General features: G+C 39.6%; 2 protein-coding genes and 1 long non-coding RNA gene across 3 annotated transcripts in view; 1 reads left to right on the top strand and 2 right to left on the bottom strand.

Moving 5' to 3' along the window:
- Positions 1–1,203: 1,203 nt before the first annotated feature.
- On the bottom strand, positions 1,204–5,592 carry ASNSD1 (asparagine synthetase domain containing 1). Its single transcript, XM_071747801.1, has 3 exons — positions 4,114–5,592; positions 2,423–2,604; positions 1,204–1,533 (listed from the first exon to the last, which is right to left on the bottom strand). The coding sequence occupies exons 1-3, from the start codon at positions 5,590–5,592 to the stop codon at positions 1,275–1,277; spliced, it is 1,920 nt and encodes a 639-aa protein (XP_071603902.1). The 3' UTR covers positions 1,204–1,274.
- Positions 5,592–8,737, bottom strand: ASDURF (ASNSD1 upstream open reading frame). The gene is made up of 4 exons (XM_071747804.1): positions 8,513–8,737; positions 7,142–7,195; positions 6,540–6,615; positions 5,592–5,684 (listed from the first exon to the last, which is right to left on the bottom strand). The coding sequence occupies exons 1-4, from the start codon at positions 8,585–8,587 to the stop codon at positions 5,614–5,616; spliced, it is 276 nt and encodes a 91-aa protein (XP_071603905.1). The 5' UTR covers positions 8,588–8,737; the 3' UTR covers positions 5,592–5,613.
- Positions 8,738–8,903: 166 nt separating this feature from the next.
- The window catches only part of LOC139797841 (uncharacterized), an 86,611-nt gene continuing 71,729 nt past the window's right edge, over positions 8,904–23,785 (top strand). The window contains exons 1-2 of the long non-coding RNA XR_011726591.1: positions 8,904–8,993; positions 11,882–12,217. This is a non-coding gene — a long non-coding RNA (uncharacterized lncRNA). The remainder of the gene's footprint in view (positions 8,994–11,881; positions 12,218–23,785) is intronic.

The following is a 23,785-nucleotide window of genomic DNA, read 5'->3' as shown; positions in this document are numbered from 1 at the left end:
CTCCTTTTCCTGGGATTTAAACTACAAGTAATTTATCTTTTCATAAAGTAACTTATCTGTATCATTACTCCCCCAAGCAAATATTTTAGAGACCTCTTGAAATATTCAAGTGGGAATATCTTGTAATTAGGAACTGGAAATGCTGTCATGATGATTTGCTGGTCTAGCTCAGTATATCAAAGAAAAAAGACTGCAAAATTTAAAAATCTGTCAGTAGTTCCTCATGGCCTTTGAACAGTGATTATAGAGCACAAGTGTCTTGACAGGTTTACTTCCCTGTTTCATTCTGTAGAGGATTTTTTTAATTTGTGGCTGAAAATTGGAAGCACAAAAAGAGATGAATTCACAGCTCATACACTTTAGAAAGCAGCTGCTAATGCTTCTGAAAAGCTGCTAACAAATAGCTGCTCTTGAGGTTTGTTTATTTTCTTACACTTAAAAGCAAGCAAATACAAAACATCAGCTAGGAATAGTGAGGTAGATTAGTGAGATCAGGGGGGAAGAAGGGTAGAACTTGTTATTTTCAGTCCACAATGGATGCTTTGCAACTTTAGCAGAACAAGTAGCAGGGCTAAAGGTAAAGGAGAAGAAGCAAGCCAGAGGAGCTAATGAGGGATAATCATAGAATCCTAGACTGGCTGGGTTGGAAGGGACCTCAGAGATCACCAAGTCCAACCCTTGATCCACTCCCGCTGCAGTTCCCAGCCCATGGCACTGAGTGCCACATCCAGGCTCTTTGGAAATATCTCCAGGGATGGAGAATCCACCCCTTCCCTGGGCAGCCCATTCCAATGGCTGATCACCCTCTCCAGAAAGAAATTCTTTCTAATGTCCAACCTAAACCTCCCCTGGCACAACTTGAGACCTCTTGTGCCCTCTTGTCTTGCTGAGAGTTGCCTGGGAAAAGAGCCCAACCCCCCCTGGCTCCAACCTCCTTTCAGGGAGTTGGAGAGAGTGATGAGGTCTCCCCTGAGCCTCCTCTTCTCCAGCCTCAACACCCCCAGCTCCCTCAGCCCTTCCTCACAGGACTTGTGCTGGATCCCTTCCCAGCCTCCTTGCTCTTCTCTGGACCTGCTCCAGCACCTCAATCTCCTTCCTGAGCTGAGGGGCCCAGAACTGGACACAGAACTTGAGGTGTGGCCTCACCAGCACTGAGTACAATGCTGTGATGATAACAAGCAGGTAAAAAACCAGAAACAAACATTCTAAGAAAACTTCAAAGATTTATTGAATTTGCACACAGAATAAATGCAGCATGTCAAGACGTAGCTTTATCACTCATCTACTGCCAGTAACCTCAATCTGCTGCATGTGTCAGATGCTTTCTCATTAGTGCTCTCTAATTTTGCAATCCGAGACCCAAACTGAACAGCTCTTTTTGGCAGAACAGCTGAGGCTGTGAGGCCCAGCTCCTTGGCTGCAAGGCGCAGGATCAGTTTCTCACCGACTCCTCGTGGTAAAGTCAGGTCGGCTTTTTCTGAGATGGGCAGAGAATTGAGGAATGAAACCACCTCTTCGTCAAGAAAAGGAAACCTGAAGGAGAGATACACAGAGGGAAGCACCCTTTACAAACTTCACATAAAAACAAACATCAGAACTGTTTGGTTTATATAAAACAAATTATGAAGAAAGTCAGAAAATGCAATGGAAGAGCAAGGCAAATTTTAAAGAACACTTCAACTTCTCAGTATTTAAAAATACTGTATGAAGCTACACTGTGAATTTGAAACAAATATTTACACAACAAATTCTGATGACGTTCCAAATTCCAGGCATTCATAACTAATCACAAGCCTGATCCCTCCAACTGCTAAACTGAAAATGTGCAAGTAAGAACAGATTTATAAAAACACTACCACAAAGACCATGTGAAAAGACCTTTAATGCACCTGGGGAACCTCTGCTACTGGATAACACCTGAGGATTTTTTTTTGCAAGTTGGTGGTAAGGGGGAAGTGAACATAAATAAAAGGATTCCTTAGGTATTCTGACTGAACAAGCAAGAAAATACAGTGAGTATTGATCATGCCTTGCTTGCACAGACAGGAACAGGTGGCTTCTATGTTACGCTGTCATTCTCCAAAGTCACTCCCCAAAACCACACTTCACAGTCGTGCAGAGGACTATTCTACTTAAAATGAAAAAAATCACCTGGTTTTTACTCTCCTGACATCTATTGCTGCTGCTTAAAACTTCTAGATAGAAACGCAATGTTCAAATTGCTAAATTTCCTTAAATAACTCTTCCACAGTACTCTGGACTAGTTTTTGAAGACAAAACAAAAAAATCCCTCAAAATAGTAATGAAACTGCAACAGAACTCAATAAAATGCACAGAAGTGTCAAGGAACTTTCTGTTTGGAGTGTCAAAAGCAGAATCTAAGCAGCAAAATCAGCCTTTCCTCATGTTAAAATAATAATACCTGGCTTCTCTTCCGTGATCACCAATGATCCTGTCATCTCTACCAAGATTTCTAGAAGCAATGCGATCCAGCTCCATTTCAAGTTCCTTATTCAGACCCTCTAAGCCACGTTTGTTGAAGCAAACACGATGTCGAGAATACCCAGCAAGCTGCTCATCTGCTCCAGTTCCTGTAAGCACAACCTCAGAAAGCAAAAGAAATATTTCTTAATACCTAAGCAAGATAATATGTAGCAGATCTTACATTTTCAGAAGCATAACTTTCACACGTCTTCTAAACCTATTACCTATCACCATAGGATGTGCCTTACATATTTACCAATGTAAATACTGAAGCATTTCCAAATAAAGTCTCTAGAAACCTGAAGCAGGTTTACAATCAGACCTAGAAGTACAAAGATTTCTACTGAGGCATGGAAAAAACACTAAAATAATGCTGTGTGTTGAAGAACATCTTTGTTAGTTTCTATGACAATAAACAGCATTTGTTGGGCACCAGCCTTGTTGAAAAAAAGGTTGCTACAGATTACAAGTGTTTTAATTACTAATCTGAATGTACATCTAGATGATTTTTTTAATTAATCTACCACCTACTGGGTTAATAACTGCAGTACAAGAAATAACTATGTGCCAGACTGCTGTCTATTCAATGATAAGCACATTAAAATATTATCAGGAGAAAACCACTTCTACATTACTGCCTTCAGCAGCAATTCACAGTAGAAGTGGCAGTGTTTTTAATTTAACAGTCAGAGGTGTTTTACTAATCTGACAGCAGTTGGTGCTCAACCTGTGCAGAGTAGTAACTGATGGGTGACTGGAACTTTGCTTAATGATTTATTAACACATGACCAATTTCAACATAATCAGAAGCCAAGGTGAATTTGTGTAATTTGCAAACCTGAGGTGCACATCCTTGAGTACATCAGTCAATTAAACCTACTGTGTTCTACAGCTGTAGTTTTTACACAAACTATTGGGTTTCTTGGGGGCTTTGGTGGGGGTGGTTTTTTGGGTTTTAAAAATCTAGCAATTAATAGAAAAATAACAGATGCCTCAAAAAAGCAAAGGCAGCAGCAAACTGCAAACTCCTGAAATTAAACAGCTTTTTCTCTCCCTACAAAAACCATGAGGAATTGGGAGGTGAGAAATAAGAATCAAATTCCCAAGAAAACTTTAAACTACACATCAGTTACAAAAATTAACTACTTTTTGTAATTCTATCAGACTAATTACAGAAGATTCCAAGTAGTAATTTATTCTGCCATTATTAATGATGATTTTCTCACGGCCTAGCAAGCTAATAATTTAATAGCCATTGGGATGCTAGCACAAAATAGTATTACTTAATGCTTCATTAATCTTTATCCCTAAATTGGTTAACCTGTTCTGTTTGGATTGAACAGCAGTTACTACTGGAGTTTAAACACCACAACTGATAGATGATTGCCAGTATTTTTTTCCTAGTGACACTTGCTTATTCAAGCTTAATGAGAAGCCATACACACTACAGGACAAAAGAACTGAGTGTAGCTTTAATTCCAGAATTACACGAAGATTATCAGTGCAGAACTGTTCTCTACTCTACCACTGAATTTCTGAAGCTCTTTTCTGAAGACCCTCCTGATTTCTGAAGCCACAGAACTGTTTTTACATTCACAGGTCAAGCATCAGGCAGCAGACAACCAGTACCTTTGCAGGACTTTTATATGGCTTCAGTTCTCCTTGGTTACTAATTAAACCCTCTCCTCTGGAAGCAAACCAAATTGCACAGCCAATGCTGTCATCCAAGACTGTATCCAGTGGATAGATTAAGTGACTGATGCATTGTTGTCTCTTTTTTTTCAGTTCCTCTAGTGTAACATTAATTTCCACAAAGTTCCAGGTTCTGGAAGGATTAATGACTTCTAATTCTTTCAGTCCTGCCCTACCAGTGATTCTGTCTGGAACATCAAAGCACGATAAACGAGCACCAGTTGCAGCATCAAGATCTTTACAGTTTTCCTGAGGACAAGGCAAACCAAGCTGTGCTTCCCAGGTAGTTTTTTTAGTGGTACCCTTTTGCTTAGCATGTTCTTTGACCATGAAAGCTACATTGAGAAGATCAATTGGTTCCCCTAAAGGCACATGTTTATCAGCAAGGGCTGCAATAACCATTGAATCAATGCCACCAGAAAAGAGCACAGCAATGTGTGCTTTCCTCTTAGACAGGCTGGGAATTTCTCTGCTTTTCTCATCTTCATCTCTAAAGAGAGATAAAACTCGTCTCTTCACTGCTTCACTTAAAACACCAATAAACTGATGGACCAGTTTTTTCCTGTGTTCTTCTGCAAGAAATCCTTGAAGGGTTTCTACAGAAACCATATGGATGGTGTTGGTAACATTGGTGCTTGGACATCCACCTGAAGCTTCAGAAATTGTTTTATTTAAGGGGATAACTGGTGCTGTGAGACATAGTTCTGATGCATTTATCACAAGAGGTATGTCTTTTGGTAAGTCTTTTGAAACTTGGTCCAGAACGTTACTAAATATTGCTTCTGCTGCTTTCTCTGTGCAGCTGTACTTCCATGGAAACAATCTTAAAGACAAAGATTTAGTTGTTGCACAAGCTTTGAGATCAATTTTGAAAAGTCCAGCTGCTGGGACTTCTTGCCACTGATGAGCTGATTCAGATTGAACACTTACAGATGAGAGACAGAAAGCACTGCCAGGCTCTTTACTGAATTGCCAAAGCAAACTACGACGACCAAAATAATCTCTACCAAACCATAAACTGTGATGAGAAGCTTGATAATAAATAAAAGACCAGGGACCCTGGAGTGATGAGAAGAGTGACAAAATGTCTGCTTCACTGCTGCATAATGCAAGATGATGAAACATTACTTCAGTGTCATTCTCTACATCTGCTACGTGCACTCCATTGAAAATCTCTCCATTCCAAAGAAAAACATTGTTATTGGCATCTTCCAGAGGCTGAGGAGTCATCAGTCCCCTCAAGTGAAGTACATGGCCAGAAAATAGACATTCATAAGAGAGATCAGACACGGTTTTTACCAACTGTTGGCTACTGTCAGGTCCTCTTCTCTGGAGATGGCAGAGTATGTCTTTGTTGAAGAAGTCATAAATAGCATGCTGGCTGCACAAGGTAACAACACAACAAATGCCACACATTGTGACTCTGAATTCAGATGACTATTTCTTGACTTTAGTCTTGTCAGAATTTTCCATCTCCTGATGTGCTTTCTTCAACTCATCTAATGTATCTGTGTAAGATGGAAAAAAAAAAATCAGTTTCATACATGTATGAGTGGACAGAAACACAAAATGTTTATGAGTAGGTACCTTTAAGAGAACACCTAAAAAATAGTAACTCCAGTCACTTGTTCAATTAAAGAGATAAACACAAAATTCTGTGTAATACAACTGCTACAGTATTGATGGAACACAAACATAGCCCACTCTAGGTTATTCCTCTTTAATTAAATAAAGACACAATTCTTGGTTTTCTTCCCAAAGTAAACCACACTGCAAGTACAAGAATTAGGGGAATGGGCAGCTATTGCCTCTATAATCAGTATTACTTACATATTTATAATAAGAAAAGTAAATTGTAAGTTTAATGTCAACAGTATTTACTTAAATCAAAGGAAAGAAAACTAGAACAGCAATTATTCATTCCAGAAAATAAATTTATTCATTCCTAATGTTTGTTCAATCAACACTATCATTCTGTCTCCTATCTTCATAATCCCATAGATACAGTCTTTCAACTATCTAAATATTTCTAGCTTAGCCTTCATCTTACCATGTCTTTATTTTCTTCCTACTCATCCCATATATGTTTAAAGACTTTTAAAATTACTAAGGGGCAAAGCACTACACAGCTTCCCAAAAGGCACTAAGCATAATGACTCTTGTGGGGCAGACACCCCTGCCCTTCCAACATCATGCTGTGGGGACACATTCACATTTTTTCAACCCAAAAAAAGAAGCAGGTGTCTGAAGTCAAATTTGCATTTGATGTACACTTTCCAGTTTTCATTTTAATATACCCTTTGAATCACTGACAGCTACAAATACAGCTTTTAAAGAGTTAACCATTTACACAGCAAACTTACTTTTGCATTGAGACAGGGTTTCTGTTCGGTCAACAAGGAAGAATATGTTGCTGTTGGGTTGCTGCCTGTAAACTTTCTGTAAAACAAAACCAACAAGGCATGAAGTCAAAGCAACAAACTGGCAGCCACACTGCAGTAGAAGCTGATACAGATCCTCAGAGATACCCCTTCACTTTTGTGCCACAAGGATAAGTTCTGCCCTTGTGGGCACCAACATTCTGATGTCATACCATCAAAAACATTTTATGATCAGCCCATGAATCTGCATTTCTCTTCTCCTCACATTCTATTTTAAAACACGTATGTATTAAAAGTAGGGATACTTCACTGATTTTCTTAACAACTCAAACATCTTAATGAATTAACTCAGATAAAAAATAAAAAGGTAAAAAACCCCTCCAACAATGTATTGCATTATACTGCATAAGTGTACAGAAATCATTTGGAGAATTATTCTGAGAACAGCAGAACACACCTGTACTAAAACCTGCATTAAAACAAATTAAAGACAGTGTGCTGCAATTTTGTTTCCCCTCCTGTCTCTATGCTTAATTCTCTGATGCTAAAATGAAGCAGCCAAAACCAAATTTGTAAATACTTACTCGGTTCTTCTTTAAATTTGAAAGCTCATCAACTACAACCTTCTGTTCTTTAATCTGAAAGGAAAAAGACACACTTTGATTTAATTTTTAAAAATAAACCATTGTATTATAATCCTGGTGCTGAGCAGGCTTACTGGTATTTTAAGACAGCTGAACAGACCATTGAAGGCAAAGTGGAAGTAGAGACAAAAATGAAATAGTAAATAACCACCCTAGAAATGTGTTATCTTGCATTTCTCCTGCCCTCAAAAGAAAACACTACTGGGAACCCAGAGTGCTTCTAGCTATTTACAGTCAGAAATCACATTTTTCCCCTCACAGAAGAAAAAAATGCAAAAACATAGTAAGACATCAAGTAACTTCAGAAAACAAAATTTAGAATAATATCTACAATACACTTGATAATCAAAGGTACTCTCCAAATTCAAAATGAAATCAATAAAAACCCAACACCCCCTAAAACTGTACTATGAGCCAGGGAAGCCTTTGTATTGCTTTTTGTTAGAAACAATCAATATTGTTTTCTCTGTTCTTCCTTTATGTCTCCTGGAAATGGCAACAGCAGAGAGTTCCCACAGAGGTAGGTCAACCAAACTGCATGTGGCACGCAGAAAACACAACTTTTCCAGCAGTTAGATCAGTAGCTTATATTTAGAAATCCACCAGACAAAACAACAGTGTCCCCTCCTCCGGACTAATGCAGCCACTTAAGTATTACAGAAATTACGACCTGCTATAGTGTTATGTCCTTGCTTTACACCTCCTAGAATATCAAAACACCACTGGCTTTATACAACATAGCCACAGGGGAAGGAATTTTTTGAAGGAAAGAAGTTCCAGAGGATTTGACAGATTTCATACCAAGAAAGCTACTGGCACCACGGAAAAGGCAGCAGGTGAATGCGGAGTGCCGGCCTCTGGGACTGAAATTCCTGGGAGCTTCCTAAGCTCCTAAGGTGAAGGAGATACTGCAGAGGAAAAACTGCGACTCCCCCGACATTTCCAATTCAACTTGGAACCCCAAACAACAACAAATATGGATTTTATAATCCATATATAATCCACGGCAGCCTTTCTCCTCACAGCCCCGTACCAGAGGGGCCCAAATTCCTGACAGGATTCGCTCTCCTCACAGCCCCGTACCAGAGGGGCCCAAATTCCTGACAGGATTCTCTCTCCGTTCCCTCACGCCGATCGCACCCAGCGTCACAGGCTCCACGGGGGCCACCTCCCCTGCAGCAGCAGGGCCTGGGACGTGCCTCAGCCCATCCCACAAACCCGAGATACGACAGGGGGGACACGCGAGGGAAAACGCGGCCTCAAGCCCCTCCTTCCCTCCCAGGCGGCCAGAAGCAGGCCGCCTCCACTCACCCTCCGGCTTAGCTCCTCCTTCTGGCGCAGCTTTGCGCTCTCCCCTTCCTCTTGCCGGGGCGGACAGCCCGACATCCCTCCCGCCGGGACCCGGGATCACACACACAGGGCTGAGGCTGAGGCTGAGGCTGAGGCTGAGGCTGAGGCTGAGGCTGAGGCTGAGGCTGAGGCTGAGGCGGCGGCACCACCTGTGCGCGCGCCAGCCCCCAACGGCCGGCGGGGCTGGGGGTGGAGCAGCGCGTGCGCGGGTGCGGACCAATCGGCTGCCGCCGCTGCGTGGCGTCACGGGGCACGCGCCGCCTGCCGTTAGGCGTTAGCGCGCGGGGCAGCCGTTGGCGGTAACGGCTGAGGGGAACGGACCGAGACCGCAATGCCCCGCACTGTCCGGTCCGGTCCGGTCCGGTCCGGTCCGGTCCGTCACGTCACTGCCCTCACAACCCGGCTGATCCCTGCTGCTGGGGGCTCTGGTGGCAAAGCCAAGGTGAAAAAGCGGTGTAGAGAGAGGGTTGGGAAGCTGGGCTTTGTCAAGGGAGAAAACAAAAAAATGAGGGGGGAAAAAAAAAAAAGTGTTTTGGCCTTGGTTCGGTGTCGTGGCGACTCTGGGTACTTTGCCCTGAAACACCTGTTCAGGAGGAGAGAGAAACTTATGTAATATTGACGCAAATTAAGATCGCATGGTGGTCCATCCGTGCCCTTCCCCGCTCCCCCGACTTCTGTTCTGCTCTAGTGAGAGCCCATCTGGAGTCCTGTGTCCAGGTCAGGGTCCCCCAGCTGAAAAGGGACAGAGATCTACTAGAGAGAGTCCAGGAGAGGGGTATGAGGATGATGAGGGGACTGGAACATCTGTCTTCTGAGGAGAGGCTTAGAGACTTGGGGCTTGGTTAGTATGGAGAAGACAGAGGGCATCTTATTACTGTTTATATATATCTGAAGGGTAGGTGTCCAGAAGAAGAGCCACTGTTTTCAGTGGCACCCTGTGATAGGACACAAACTGGAACACAGGAAGCTCCCCCTCAACATGAAGAAAAACTTTTTTACTATAAGGGTGAAGGAGCACTGGCACAGGGTGCCCAGAGACGTTGTGGAGTCTTCTCTGGAAACTTTAAAGACCACTCTGGACATATTTCTATGTGACCTGCCTTAAGTGATCCTGCTCTGGCAGGGGGTTGGAGTTGATGATCTTCGGAGGTCTCTTCCAGCCCCTACCATTCCATGATGCTATGGTTTTCCTGTTTGGTAGGATGGTCTTAATATTTTTCTGTCACTTCCATTGCATTATAGATATATTGCTGTGATGCATTGTCTTTGTTTTTAAATACATGAGGGGAGAAGCTAAGTGGCAGGATAATGATAGCACAGGGATAGCACATGAGGATCATAAAGAAGTTTAGGCTGAGAAATTGTAAAAGGAGCCAGTTAGTGTGAAAAGAAGGTTCCCAAAATATCCTAGAGTTGCACCAATCAGGTAAAAAATTATTTGAGTTTGATTTACTTGTGAAAGCAGTTCCATGCTCTCATTGATGACTGAATTAATTGGTGAATAAACTGTGAATCACAGGAAATCAGAAATGTGCTGATTTTCATGGAAAACAGATTTTATTTGTTAATGAGCATTAGTGGATATCAGTGCAGAGTTTGAGACTTTTTCAAGGTACTTGATGTAGGAACATCACGGTTACTTTTTGGTCTTGTGTTATCCCTTTCCATATTTTAAAATATCATCCTTTAAATATTCTAAAGACTCAAAAGCCATTCCAAGCTTATAGACTACTACCAATACCTCACAGTTCCAAACAGGCAGTCACTGATGCCAGAAAATATTTGAAATTTCCATCACATGTTAGCAAAAACATACCCAAAGCAGCATCCTCAAGTAAAGAAGTTCAATCTCAGACAGATTGGTAAAAGCATGCTGAAAATGTTAGGTTATCCTTCTGAAAACCACTAACAGCCTTGAAGACCTTTTCCAGATGCTGGCAGGACATTTGTGTCAGATGATTTTATGGATGTGAGAGGTACAAGGTAGCACTGATAATGCCTTTGAGGGTTGGCAGTGCCAATTTCCATGCCTTGCAGTGGGCTGGAGATCTGTGTGTACTCAGTTCTTCATCTAAACTGATGCCTGGTAACATGTTGAGCCATGATAACTTGATTGTGGCTTCAGACTTGAGTTATTTACTGAGTTCAGCTGTGACTGTCATCTGAGGAAACTTACACTTTAGAGCACTCCTGATCAGCAACAAGGGCAATTGTAGCTCTAATGTTGGCCACAAGAGAGCAAGCCAAAGCTGCTGGCTGTTTGGTGAATCCAGAGACAGTCAAAGACAGACTGGAGCCTGGGATATAAGACAGAGAGATGAGGTCTCTAGAGGGGGAGAGCATGGTCAGAGGGTATCTACAAATTTCTGAAATTAATTGGGTGTGCTTTATGGTGATCCTTCTGATAATTTGATTGGGACATTAGGATTTGCAGGGAGTTAGTTTACACAACCAAGGATCTGGATCTATGTACTGAAATTATGTAAAGCTGTGGCTTATTTCCTTAAGTATCTAGATTACTGGTTGCAAAAGAACCCTTGCAAACTAATACTTCTGCTTTTAAAATCCTGTTACTGCAAACAAAATATCTGAGCACTTCTATGAGCTTGAAGTACAGTCAGTATTTACTCAAAATACACTGTTAAAGCCATCTGAAAACTCCTTTGCACAAAACTTCTGCATAGATGCATAAAATTTTCTCATTAAAAGCATGGAAGATTTTAAGGCTGTTGTGAAAATAGCTGAGGATTTGTGTGGCTTCACTCTACCACTATTTTTTACAATCTGATTGCATTCCTTAAAGCTTCTAAAACTGATGGACCAAGCAGCTTGTTTGTAAAATACTTCTTTTTTTTGTAAAGGACTGCTTTTGTCTTTTGATTGAAAGATAGGAGTGTTTTAATATAGACTTTCCAAATTCACTTTGTGTTCTTCAGTGTACAAATGAAGTAGCTCTAGTGAATAGAAGGTCTTCAGGTCTTGTGTTGCTGTAGCTAAGAATACAGTTTGACCTTTAATTGTCAATCTTTCTTTCCTTAGTGCAGAACATCTTGTTGTGTACTTTGCTAAGAATTTAAAAGAGAGCTGAGAAGTTCATGTGAGTTGTAGTTTGACTTGGAAAGGTAGAACTAAAGATTTGATTTTGTCTCTTGTTTATGAACTCTCTCAGCAGCTCCTCACATGCTTTGAGTAATCAACACACAGGTTTACTATAGTAACTATCTAGTTTGAGCAGGGGATCAGATTTCTAGGCAGACATTTTGAGCAGTGAATGTTCAAGGATCTTTAAAAATCAAGAGCTGTGTCTTATAACAAATATTTTGTTTGCAGGATGAAGGTGGAAGCCTGGTGACTGGAAGCCTTTGTGTTGATGCTGCTAAGGAACAGGGGTATGAGTGGCTTTGGACTGCTTGTGAACACTGGATGCACTCATGCCTCATTTATATTGCCTTGGACTGGGGCATCTTGATGCAAAATCAAATCAAATCAGTGCTAACATTTCTCCTAATGAGAAAAGAAAAAAAGAACTGTACCAAATAACTTGGGTAAAGAATCAGCCTGCCCACAGTAGTCTGCTTTTTGTAAGCTGAGCTAGGAAGCCTGGAGAAGACTAGAGGGATGATTACATGCTTGCTTCTGTTTCCTGTTGGGAGTGCCTCCCTGACAGTAAGTACTCTGTTTACTACTACGTACAACTGATATTTTCTTGCAGATAAAACACAGATATTAGATTGCTTTGAAGGAACAGGCAGGTCTGAGCAGGATGGGCTGAGAAGCAGCAGCATGCTTGTGCTACTTTAATATGGGTCTCCTGGAATCAGGGACTTGGTCATTTCAGCTGGGATGGGTTATGGTCCCCTATAGCATGTTCCTGTAGACACAAAATGGGCCTGCATACATCTGAGCTTGGGCAGACCAGAACATGTCTGACTAGACTATAGAAAGGGGTAGATGCCTGATAACTTTGCAAAGCTCTCTGAGGCAAGAGAGAAGGTAAGGCTGTTTGAAGACACCCACCTGGGTTGGGATCTTACCTTTATTAATTTCTTAAATGTGTTGCTTTCAAGTACTTTTGGTTCCTTTGTTCTCATTTTCACAGGTATTTGAACTTAGTGCTTCCTAATCCAACTACTTGGATACCAAGGAGAGAAAATACAGTTTTTCCAGCTTTTGAGAGGGTAGTTATTTGAAAGGAAACTCTTTTTTCAAATTCTAATGTGCCAGGGGCCATGCTATCACAGTTAGTTGGGCCTCACTGATTTTTATACTTGGATCTTTGTGTCTTAGGCTGTGCTGAGGGCTTCCCACTTACCCATTGCCCTTCCTCCTCTTAGCCTTTCCCTACTTGGAGCTTTGGTTCTCATCAGGCTTCATACATGGCAAAATGGGACTGAAATAATAAAAATCTTACTAGAGTTGTCAGTCTTGAGGGTTATACTTGTTCAGCATCATCTAATGATGCATAGGATACTTTGTGCTCTGACTGCTTTAAAAAGATCCTTAGAAGTCAAAAGTGCCTGACATAGGTAAATACAGAGAGGAAATCTAAGCCACAGTTGTGCTAATTGGCAGGAGGAAGGACTTCTAGTTATGCAACAACTACTGAAAGGTCCAAGAACCTTGTCTTTCAGATAGTATAATATCTCTCAGAATGTTTCCTTCCATTCTCAGGCAGAACCATAAGAAGGTAAGAAACCAGCAATGCAATTGTTGGTAGGCTTTGAATGTTAGTAGTATTTACTGTCTGTAAATAGTTACTTGAAATGCAGTAATGTTGACTGAGTTCTTGGTATCAGGGCTGGATTTCAAATGTGACAGCCTGGAGGAGGAATAAACATGAGGGAGAAGCATTGTCAAATGATTCTTCATGTGTTTTAACTGGTGGATAAGTAGCAAAACATGGACTGTGGTTCAGAATTTAACACTCTACTTCAGGGAGTAGAAAAAAGGTCTTTCTGTCAGTAACACACATTAGCACATGTGAGAGAGGTAGCCTAGATAAATGGTTATCTATTCAATGTTATCTTATCAATGTTATTCTGCAACATTGAACATGCAAGTAACAAATAATTTTTAGAAATATTTCAACATTTCTGTAGTGTAAAATACCAGTATTTAGCATTTTTATAATCAAGACAGTAAGATTGCTTTCTGAAAATAGCCCAAAACTAACATTAGATATGCATTGGTTAAAATCTGAGCTTACACACACTGTAAGTTCAGCTAATGCTGTTAGAGCAAACTTTTAAACTTTTTGAAAAGAATATGAGAGTATCAGTGTAACTGGCAGACATTCATTACCAGTGGAAGGCAGAAATAAGACCACTGAATTTAGAATAAACAATCTTTGTCAAATGTTTCTTACAGTCTCAATAGGTTATGGACAGTTATGACAGTATCAGTTTATATGGGCATAAACAAGGACAATTTAGAGTGGCCTGGCAGTAGTAGCATATGAAATTAAACTATATAGTTACCATTTCTTGGTAGAATTGCAAGCAACATGAGCAAGATGTGACAACATTTGATTCTTTTCAGAACACAACAATAAAAAGAGGCATGACAATGAATTGTAATGAAGTCACCTAAATTCCTAGAATTATTCCAATCCTAAGGAGTGAAAGCTCTCAAAAGAATGGGAAACTGGCAATGTTCTTGCACTCTCTTTGTATAATTTTAGCTTTCTCTGCTGGTTTCTATCCTCAGTGAAATGCTGAAAAGTTATCATCAGGGGTATAATGAACTTCAGTCCTTGATATGGAAGCTGAAAAAGGCACTTGAGGAACATTGTGTATTTTTCTGATGTTCACTATGTGTATGGATATGGCTCTTCCTTGTGATGCTCCAAAATAATCAGTAGTATTAACTCAGTCATAAAACTATGTCAGTGTACTTATATCAGAATTACAGGACCAAATTGGTACAATGACAATTCTGCTACTTCTGATACATGGCACTCCTTGGAAGCAGGGGGGAAAGTAGGTTAGAACATAAGATAACACACAAGTGGCTGCATGGGGTCAGATCAAAGGTCCCTCTGACTCTATAGACTATCTCCATCTGTATTTGATAAATGAAGCCCAGGAAAAAACATGCAAAGAATAAACAAGAAAAAAAAATCCAAAACATTTGCTTCAAACATTGATTACACTAAAAAAAGTAACCTGTGTAGCAGTTCTTTTGTTTTTTGAAATCATACTGCCTTCTTTAACAAGATGGGATGGATTTGTCCCATGCTGTCTGACAAGCAAGGAGGATAGGGCGTGTACTTTCTCAGAGAAAGAAAGTGCAGTGTGTAACAAAACCTCCTGGGAACTTGTTTCTCAGTTGTTACAGCTGGACAGCTAAGCATTTGGGTGGAATTTTTAAGGAATAAATGTTTATTTGCTTCTTTTAACTTATTAGACTCGGAGAGGCAGTTTTATAGTGCAAGTGCATAGTAAAAAGGAAAAGCAAGCAAATTTTCTTTCAGTAATAATCTGCAAAACAAGTTATACTGCAGTATGTGTGCTTACAGTATTCAGAAAGTAATAAGCAGTAATTAATCCCCAAAATGGCTGCTGACGACTATTTTAATTTGTGTATAACTTTGGTTAAATTAGGCACTGATAAATGGATCTGCCCCATTCTCACTGTCCATGCATCAGCATTCAGCCTCTGGTTTATAGCTATGTAGAGTGCTCACTGTGCTACTTCCTCCTAAGCAAGCATTCAGGCTTCACTTTTTGTAGACTGTGTGGTCAAAATCCTCTTGTGGAGAGTCCTTGAAGCTCTCAAGGCAATTCAAAATGTAAAGCAATCTGTAGGCATAAAAAATATGGTTAAGATGTTGACAGTAGGACTGCAAGGATTCTTGAGGCATCTGTCCCAGTGGGGAAAAAACCCACACCCAAGCCCCCAAACATACTTGTCACGGGCTGTGTCTGGCTTAATGGTGAGCTGAGTTTAAGTGAATAGCAAAACTGTTAGAGAATTCATCCTGTGTTCAGTTAAAGCAGAACAGGAAGGTTTGGCAAATACCTGCTGAAAATATCAGCCCTCGTAAGTATCAGATTTACTCTATTAATTAAACAGCTACTGCAGAAATCACACAAAGATACCTGATGACCTCCTTCTGATTAATATTATTTGTAATAATTCTTATACAAATCAGAAGATGATTATTACTTTGGGTTTTTTTAATTTTACTTTTTATCCAAAGTGTTAAGCAGAGGTTTAAAAATCAATTAAATAAGCCAAATAGTTTTGCATGGGTTGTCTGCTACTGAAATGGGTGAAACAGCTCCTTAACAGTAGTTTTAGATTCCTTAAAAATATGTTTGGATAAGAAATGAAGACTCCAGCGTGCAGTTACTGCGCATGTAACTGAACACTTCCTTGTTTACTGCCTCCTTAGGCAAAGTGTTGCCAGGAGACTTTTCCACACTTATTTCCAGGCATGCACTAGCCCAGACTCCTGCAGACTGTGTCCTTCCTCCTTTAGTGTTCTACCTTTATTTGTTTAATAAAAGCTGACATCTTGGAGAATACCTATTTGTATGACTGCAAAATTGGAAAATTTTGTTCATACATGATACTGGGAAATAAAAAGCATTTCTTGTTCTGAGCAATAATGGGAAAATAGGTTTATTTTTAGTTTTCTATTACTCAAAATAGTTAACTAATAGAAGTAATTTTATCTTCTAAAATAGGAACTTGGAAATATGGTGTGTATCTTGTTTAAATGAATAATAGTCCACAAAGGCCCATTCTGCTGCCTTCCTCTCGTAGGTATTTAGAATCAAATGACTGTTGATTACAAAGCAAGCTGAGCAGGTTTTATCTGGTAAAGAGCTCTTTGGGTAACTGTATAATTTCTGTAGGGAATATAAGCAACAGTCTTGCTGCTGGAGGATTTCTGTTAACTGTAATGGAACTTCATGTCTCACTTGTATAAATTTAGTGGGTGAACTTATGAGTACATAAATACAGTTTATATATATGCACATAATCATACTGTATTAGATAATAATAATATTATAATCCTTGATATTCCAATTATTTTAGTAGCATATCCTTATATGTTAGAATTCTATGTTTCCTATATATCCATAGTGTCAAATAAGGAATTTGCAGTTAAGCTTTAAAAAAAGTGATTTTGAAGTTAGTGTCATACCTAGGGAACAGTGAAGCAGAGATAAATACTGGAAGTATAAATTAAAAAGCAAACAGAAATCATTAGTGGAAAATCATACAAGAATAACCTGGAAAAATTGGCAAGGTCTGAATCATCTTGAAGAAAGCAGTTCAGAAGTTGAGAAGGGTGTATTTAAAATTCTACATGAAGAAGAGATAGGAGATAAAGTAGAAGACATGGCTGCATCATGCATGTGGCTGATGAAGAAAGCTGAAGATTTGATTCTGTGACTGGACAATTCACTTTCTTACCATTGCAAAGATGTGAGTGTGTCTCATGTTCTGACACTGAGGACAAAGCTGGGGATATTGATAGTCAAGATTCAGATAGGGAAGTGAATTTGGGGAGGGAGTGGGGAAGGAGGTTTGTAGTATTCAGCCTCTTCCTAGCAGAGCTTCTGTTCACAGGTTGCACCATCTAATCTGCCTAAATCTCTGGCCCTGCATACAGCAACAATGAGGAAATACTTGCTAGATGATTGGCAAGATGATTGCTTACGGTGTTGACATTAATTATCTTTCTGATCTAACACTTCACTGGAATTATGTAGTTGACATGTGGGAGAATTTATTTACAAATCTATTAGTTAGAACTGGCAAAATGGTTGAATGAGACATCCATTGGTAGAGTTTGTTGCTGCTTTTAAATTTAATTTTGTAACAGAAAATGCACGAAGGGGCTGTGATATATTTAGAACCAAAACCATTCATGTTGCACACAGCTGGCGAGTGAAATGTAATGCCACAAAAATTCCTAGTTTAAAATGCTGATTTTGTTTTCAATTAACTAATTATATGAACACAACTGATATTTTTTGTCAGAGTGGAGCAGAACAAGGAGAGCCAAATCTCATGGGTGAGAGTATAAGCAGGTGTCAGAAAGGAACTGGTGTACAACTTTCATTCTCATTCTGTGCAATTGTGTGCAAATGCAACAGTGAATTGCATATCTGCTGCTGAGTAGTATTGGCTGTGGGTCAGAGCAAGGCCAGAATGGCAGGCACTTAGATAAATATGATAGATCTTATGCTCAAATGTTGCTTTTAAGAAGTAACAACAAAATGGCACAGTATCTTGCCCTACACCTAACTATTGCTCGCTGTTAAGTAATCAACCAGTTTCACAAATGCCAGTATAGTCTGAGTTGTTTTCCTGTATGGGAAGATAGGGAGTTGACAATGATAGCTCATGGTTACCATCTTCTATTTAGAGGGGTTTTATTACATTTATTATCACAATTAATTAGAAATAATTGGATTCACTGAAGTTTTTGCATTTGTGTTTTAGCATAACAGTTTTTTTGTTTTGCTTTGGTTTTGTTTTTTCAATGAAGCATTTGCTGTGGTTTCTGCTGAGATACACAAAGGGAATTCTGCTTAGGCATTAATATGATTAACTTTCAATCACTTTCTAATAACTTCATATTTTAAAATAAAACTTCATAATATAGCTGTAGATAGGAAATAGGTCTCTTTGCAAGGGTTTATTATATGTCTGTCAATTTCTGAGTAGCAGAACAGATGGCAGTCATTTCCAAATAGTATTTACCTCATGCACAGGAAAATTATTTAGCAACATAACATTTCATTCTTAAAAATTTGTTTCTCTTCAGAGTGTGTGTACTTGGATCAAGTAGTTCTTACTGCCTATGGAGCAGCTTCTGTATCATCTAATAGCAGGCTAAATATTTTTGGTAATCTCAGCAGCTGAGATGAATAGGCTGAGGATATTTCTGTTACCATGTTACTGTGATTTTATGTTTGACTGTACTTTTAGTGCTTCATATTTAAAGTTATTACATAGGCTTCCTGCTTGACTTCGGTGCCATTGCGTCATGTATTTATTTACTTACTGTTTTGTTATAATTTGGCCTCTGAGAATTTTTAAAAATCCTCACCAGCTCTGCATTAGTATGAGGTAATCTCCGTTTCTCGGCCTAAATGATTGCGTAGTACCCGTATGCACAGCAGGGGAACAGCTGCAACATCCTGACTGAAAACTGTGCATTTTGTCTGAGGAGTGTGCTGTAATTGGGCCAATGTTCTGCCCTTGAGCACAGTGTTGTCTCTGCAGATTTATCCAAAAAAGCTATCTTTAAACAGGAAAGATTATTAATTGGAGGAAATTTCCTGGGTACTCCAGCCAGGTTTAGAGTGTTCCTTTTGAAGGGCTCTTGATCTGCAGGAGCTTTATCTAGCAAGCTGTTTTCCTGCAAATAGAGACTTGATGAAAGACTGGAGTGCCACACCTCTGTACATGGGTGTGTGCATTTATCATTGTTTTGTCTGGTTAACAAACCGTGTTGGTGATTTTTGTTTCACTGAGGTGATGACCATCCTGACCCCTGTCTGAGAAGACACATGCACACCTCAGAAAAATCTGTATCAAGAAGTATCTTGCTGTTCTTTATTTCCCTAACTACTACTAACGCAGCTGTTGCTCTCACCGACTCCCTGCAGTTCTCAGGGTGCAAAATATACAGCCACTTTCTCCAGTTACTGTTAGTTACTGTTTTGTTGATTATTTTGGCAGGAATGCTTGCACAGCTGCTTCTCTTTATTCATAAAACATCCTCGGGAACTGAAATCCTTTTACCGATGACAGTGAGAATGTTTTCAGCTTGTATTCAAGTCAGGTGGGAGCTCCTAAAATCACTGCACAGTCTTCTAGCCTACAGAATTTACATATAGGAACTGAGACTGTTCATAACATGGCAGTGCTGAATGACATTAGACTGTAAACCATTAATTTACAATCTTCTGAACAAAGGTGGTTTTTGTTTGGTTTTTTTTAAAGTTTGCAGCACAGAATCAGTTCCAAGTTGCCAGTATCAATGACGATGAAGCAGGAACAGATACAGGAAATATTTGGCAACTGGAAGCATTAATTAATTTCTTGGATGAGATAAAAGAAGATGCAGATGAGGATAGTGAAGCAGTGGAACAGGTTGGCCCGGGAGGTTTTGCAGTCTCCAGCCTTGGAGGTTTTAAGACTAGAGTAGATAATACTTTGAATAACCTGATCTTAGAGCTGACCTTGCTTGGAACAGGAAATTAGACAAGAGACCTTCCAGAGGTCCTTTCCAACCTGAAAGGTCCTGTTATGCAAATCTTTGAGATCAAGAAGAGCTTAAAGGTGTCTTATCATCTCACAAGGCCCATAAAACCTGCCCCAGGATGGCCTGATGCTTACCTACAACATCTTCCTTTGGCTGCCTTTCTTTCCAGTGAGGCTGCTTACATCTTCTGCTTGTGTCAGGTGTCCTTCATCTACATGGACTCCTACCTAAAATCCATTTCCCATACCCACTGATCTGCCCCAGTCTCCAGTACAAAGATTGCACTAACCAGTTGTCCCTAAGGTTGCAACAGAATTTCTGTTTAACTTCCCTAAGTTACACTGGAGTGTGAAGTGACAAGGACAGTGTTTACCATATTCGTTGTATTTTCAGAAAGTCTTTTGTTACTTTCTTTTGTGTACTCAACTACTCAAGTTAATTTCCTGGCCACTTTCACACTGCTAATAGTACTGTATGTGATCAGTTAACCTGTTTTCCTATCTTTCATCCTTTTTTCACACTGTTTGCAATAAAGTAAACTTCTTGATGTGGTCAAGCCACTTTCATCCTCTCACTCAAGCCATTCTTTAATTCCCTTATTTTTCCTAATTATTAACCACCTCTTGCATTTCAGATTGTACTAGTTCCACTTCCCCTCTTGTATATTCAATAGATCAGCATCTTTGCTCCTGCAGTTGCACTCCTTGCTGTGCTGCTGCACAGTCACTTCTGTAATGGCTGTACTTCTCACAATGCTTGTGCAGATTGGCCACCAAAAAGCTGTTTCACATCAGAAAGCCCATGGCAAACACATTGGGAAAGGATGTGGTGGTGAGAAGGCTCTGAAGACCTTCAAGGAAGGTGATATCTGTCAAAACTTCAGCACTTCTTCACTGACTGGGTCTGTTCTTCTGAAGAGGAGGCTTAGGGGAGACCTTACTGTGATGTTCTAGTACTTAAAGGGCAGCTACAGCACAAGTTGCTCCTGGCAAGATTCTGTTTGAACACAAGAGGGATTTTTTCACTCTGAGAACAGTCAAACATTGGAATGGTCTCCCAGGAGAAGTGGTGGATTTCCCCACTTTGGAAACTTTTAAGTCTCAGCTCCACATGAGTGCTGAGATATTGTATAAACAATAATATTAGAAGGGTTGGACCAGATGATCCTTGAGGTCCCTTTCAACCTGACATTTTATGATTCTCTGACTACATAAGGACATGGTTTATCTGAGAGAGCTATAGTCAGGTTAGACACACTGGGTAATAGCTGGTCAATAGTTTTCCGTGTGACAAGTGTAGTGTTGTTAGCTATATATATATTATATATATATTTATAAATAAAATTGCTTCAATTGACAACATATCTAGTACAATATATGTATCTTGTAACCAAATAAGTGAGGAGAAATAGTGGTAGCCCCAGTACATGGCTTTGTTACCAATGGGCACCCAGCCCTGTGGATGGTGTGTTAACAGTTTGACTTTTCCTCCCAAAGAACAAATCATGACATGTGAATCCTTCAAACTGCTCACTTTCCACTGGGATTTTCAGAAGTTCTCAGCAACCTGCTACAAAGGAACTTTACTGGTACCAGTAGGGGAAGAGCTCAGCTGGGTTTTAGTCCTTCTGAATTCCTCATGTTTTAGTACAGTAGGTAACTGAACTACACATTTTTTCCTCTACAACCAATTCTCAATAAATAGGCAAACATAATTAGCCCAGGGAACTGACCTAATTTTTATGATCTCTGATTTATAATGTCAGAACTAATAGGGTACTGGGTGCTAAACATTTACTTGGCCATTTTTCCATTCAGTTAATAAGCTATTATCAGCTCATAATGGTTGTTGTTCTAATATCACTCTACATAAAATAACATCACTTTTTCCTTTCTCCTGTTCCCTAGCTTTATGGAGAGTTAAGCTTTATGTAATATGCAAGTGGTGAAACTAATACTTTGAATGCTGCCTTCATTTTCAGATTTCAGAATACTTGAGTGACATCAATGAATTTAACCCCTTGGTGACCCTGTTACTTATATTAAAAAATCATCACTTCCCTAGATTAGGAAATAAGAGACTATAATGCTGCCCCACTGCCTGTGACTTATAATTTACTGTGCAGAACACTATTCAGCTACCAATTTTAAAAGACTTTAGAAAATCTCTCTTTTTATAACCCAGGAAACTAAGACAAAATATGTACTTGTTTGACAATACACAGAAGATCTGTGATAGAACCAAAATAGACTCTGACTGGTGGATTGTCCCTCTGCAGCTGTCAAGCTGCTGGTAAAGCCTAAAGGAAAATGTGACACAGAATTGATAGTTTTTTCCTGAAGTTAGTAGCATGTGCAGTGTTCAGTATCAGTAGGTGTGCACCTTAAAGCTTGACATGGACTGACTGAGCACATCCCCCAATTCCTAGGCAGGCTGTGTAGCTTCTGCTCAACTCAGGGCTGCCATAACTAGCTTGGTGTTAGAGACTGCACTGTAGGGACACCCTGTATCAGTGGCAAAGCCAGAGACAGGATGAATCCAAGATTACTCGTTAGCAAGCTGCTGTATCATTTCATTTTAGTGTAAGGAAGGAGAAAGCAGGCAGTGAATTATCAGTGGTTCCATCCAATTTTCAGTTAAGCCACTCAAGCCACAAAAATACTGTTGTTTTCCATTCATATTCAGTTATGACTGTTTAGATGTTATGTCACTTATTGGAGCTTCTCAAGTGATGTTATACCTGGTGTTCTTGAAAACTACTGAGTGTATGTTGGGTTTTGGTGGTACAGCCTATGTTTGCTTTTAAACTAACTGTTATCTCGTTTGCTAAATTATTATTGCTGTCTTTTTTTAGAAAACCTATGTGTGTGCTTGGCATTTGAAAATGATCTGGGAAAATGAAAATGGGACAAGTCATTTGATTGGCTATTAGAACACACATTCCTGCTTCTTACCTTGACATGATAACTTTTTCACTCAGTTGTCCAACACTAAAAATGCATTATTCCATAAAAGCAACTTTTGTCTCAGCATTTTGGTCTTGTAGTGGTTTTCTTGTTCTCCTTAGACTGGAAAGTGGTTTACTGTCTGATTAGGCACAGGAAAAGCAGAAGTGGACTAATTACTTGATTGATACAGTATGTCTGCTATTTTAGGTACCAATTCACACAGAATAACTGTTCTCTTTTCTGTATTATATAATGAGAATTCATTAAACCGGTGGCAGTTCTTGACCCAAACACAGCAAATCTCAATTGGCAACAAACAAAATATATAGTTAAAAATATTTATTAAATACATTGTTTGAATAGTTTACTAGCAAACTTTCTTTAGAGATGGCTCATGAATTTTCTCAACTGAGCTTTCTTGTGTTATCCAACAATACCAAATTAGGTCAAGTTGTTGTGCTTGTATAAATAATTGCAAATATAAAGCCTGACACACAGAGCTTCAAATAGGGTTATAGAAAAGAGAGGAACATCAAACAGCATAGGGATTACAGCTGACCTATGGCAGTTGCCATACAGTGGGTCACACACAATTGCAGTTGACCCATAAGGCATTAATGGACTAACAACTAATACAGTTTTGCCTTGCTGGGAGACCTCAGCCTTGAGCAGAGCATTCATTAGGGAATGTAAGTAACCAGAATTTTACCAGCCCAGAATAGCATCCTGCTTCTGGTCTGATATAACCAAATAAACACAAAGCTGGCTAAGATGTAGTAGGCTTTTGACATGAGATGAAATAATCATAGACTCATCAAATGGTTTGGATTGGAAAGGACCTTCACAGGTCATCTAGTCCAACCCTTTTGCAATGAGCAGGGACAAAAGTATCCTGTAATAAATATATCCTATAGTTTGTGGTGATTTTTAAAAAACTATTTTAACGATATAAAAACCTAGCAAATACCTGATACCAGCAGTGCACTTCGATGCTAAGGCACAAAGATAGACCTTAAAAATGGTCCTAACATCAGAGAGCTGATGACCAATGCT

The sequence above is a fragment of the Heliangelus exortis genome, chromosome 6 (assembly GCF_036169615.1).
Source record: "Heliangelus exortis chromosome 6, bHelExo1.hap1, whole genome shotgun sequence".
Classification (NCBI taxonomy): domain Eukaryota; kingdom Metazoa; phylum Chordata; class Aves; order Apodiformes; family Trochilidae; genus Heliangelus; species Heliangelus exortis.
This window is presented reverse-complemented; position numbering and strand designations above follow the sequence as displayed.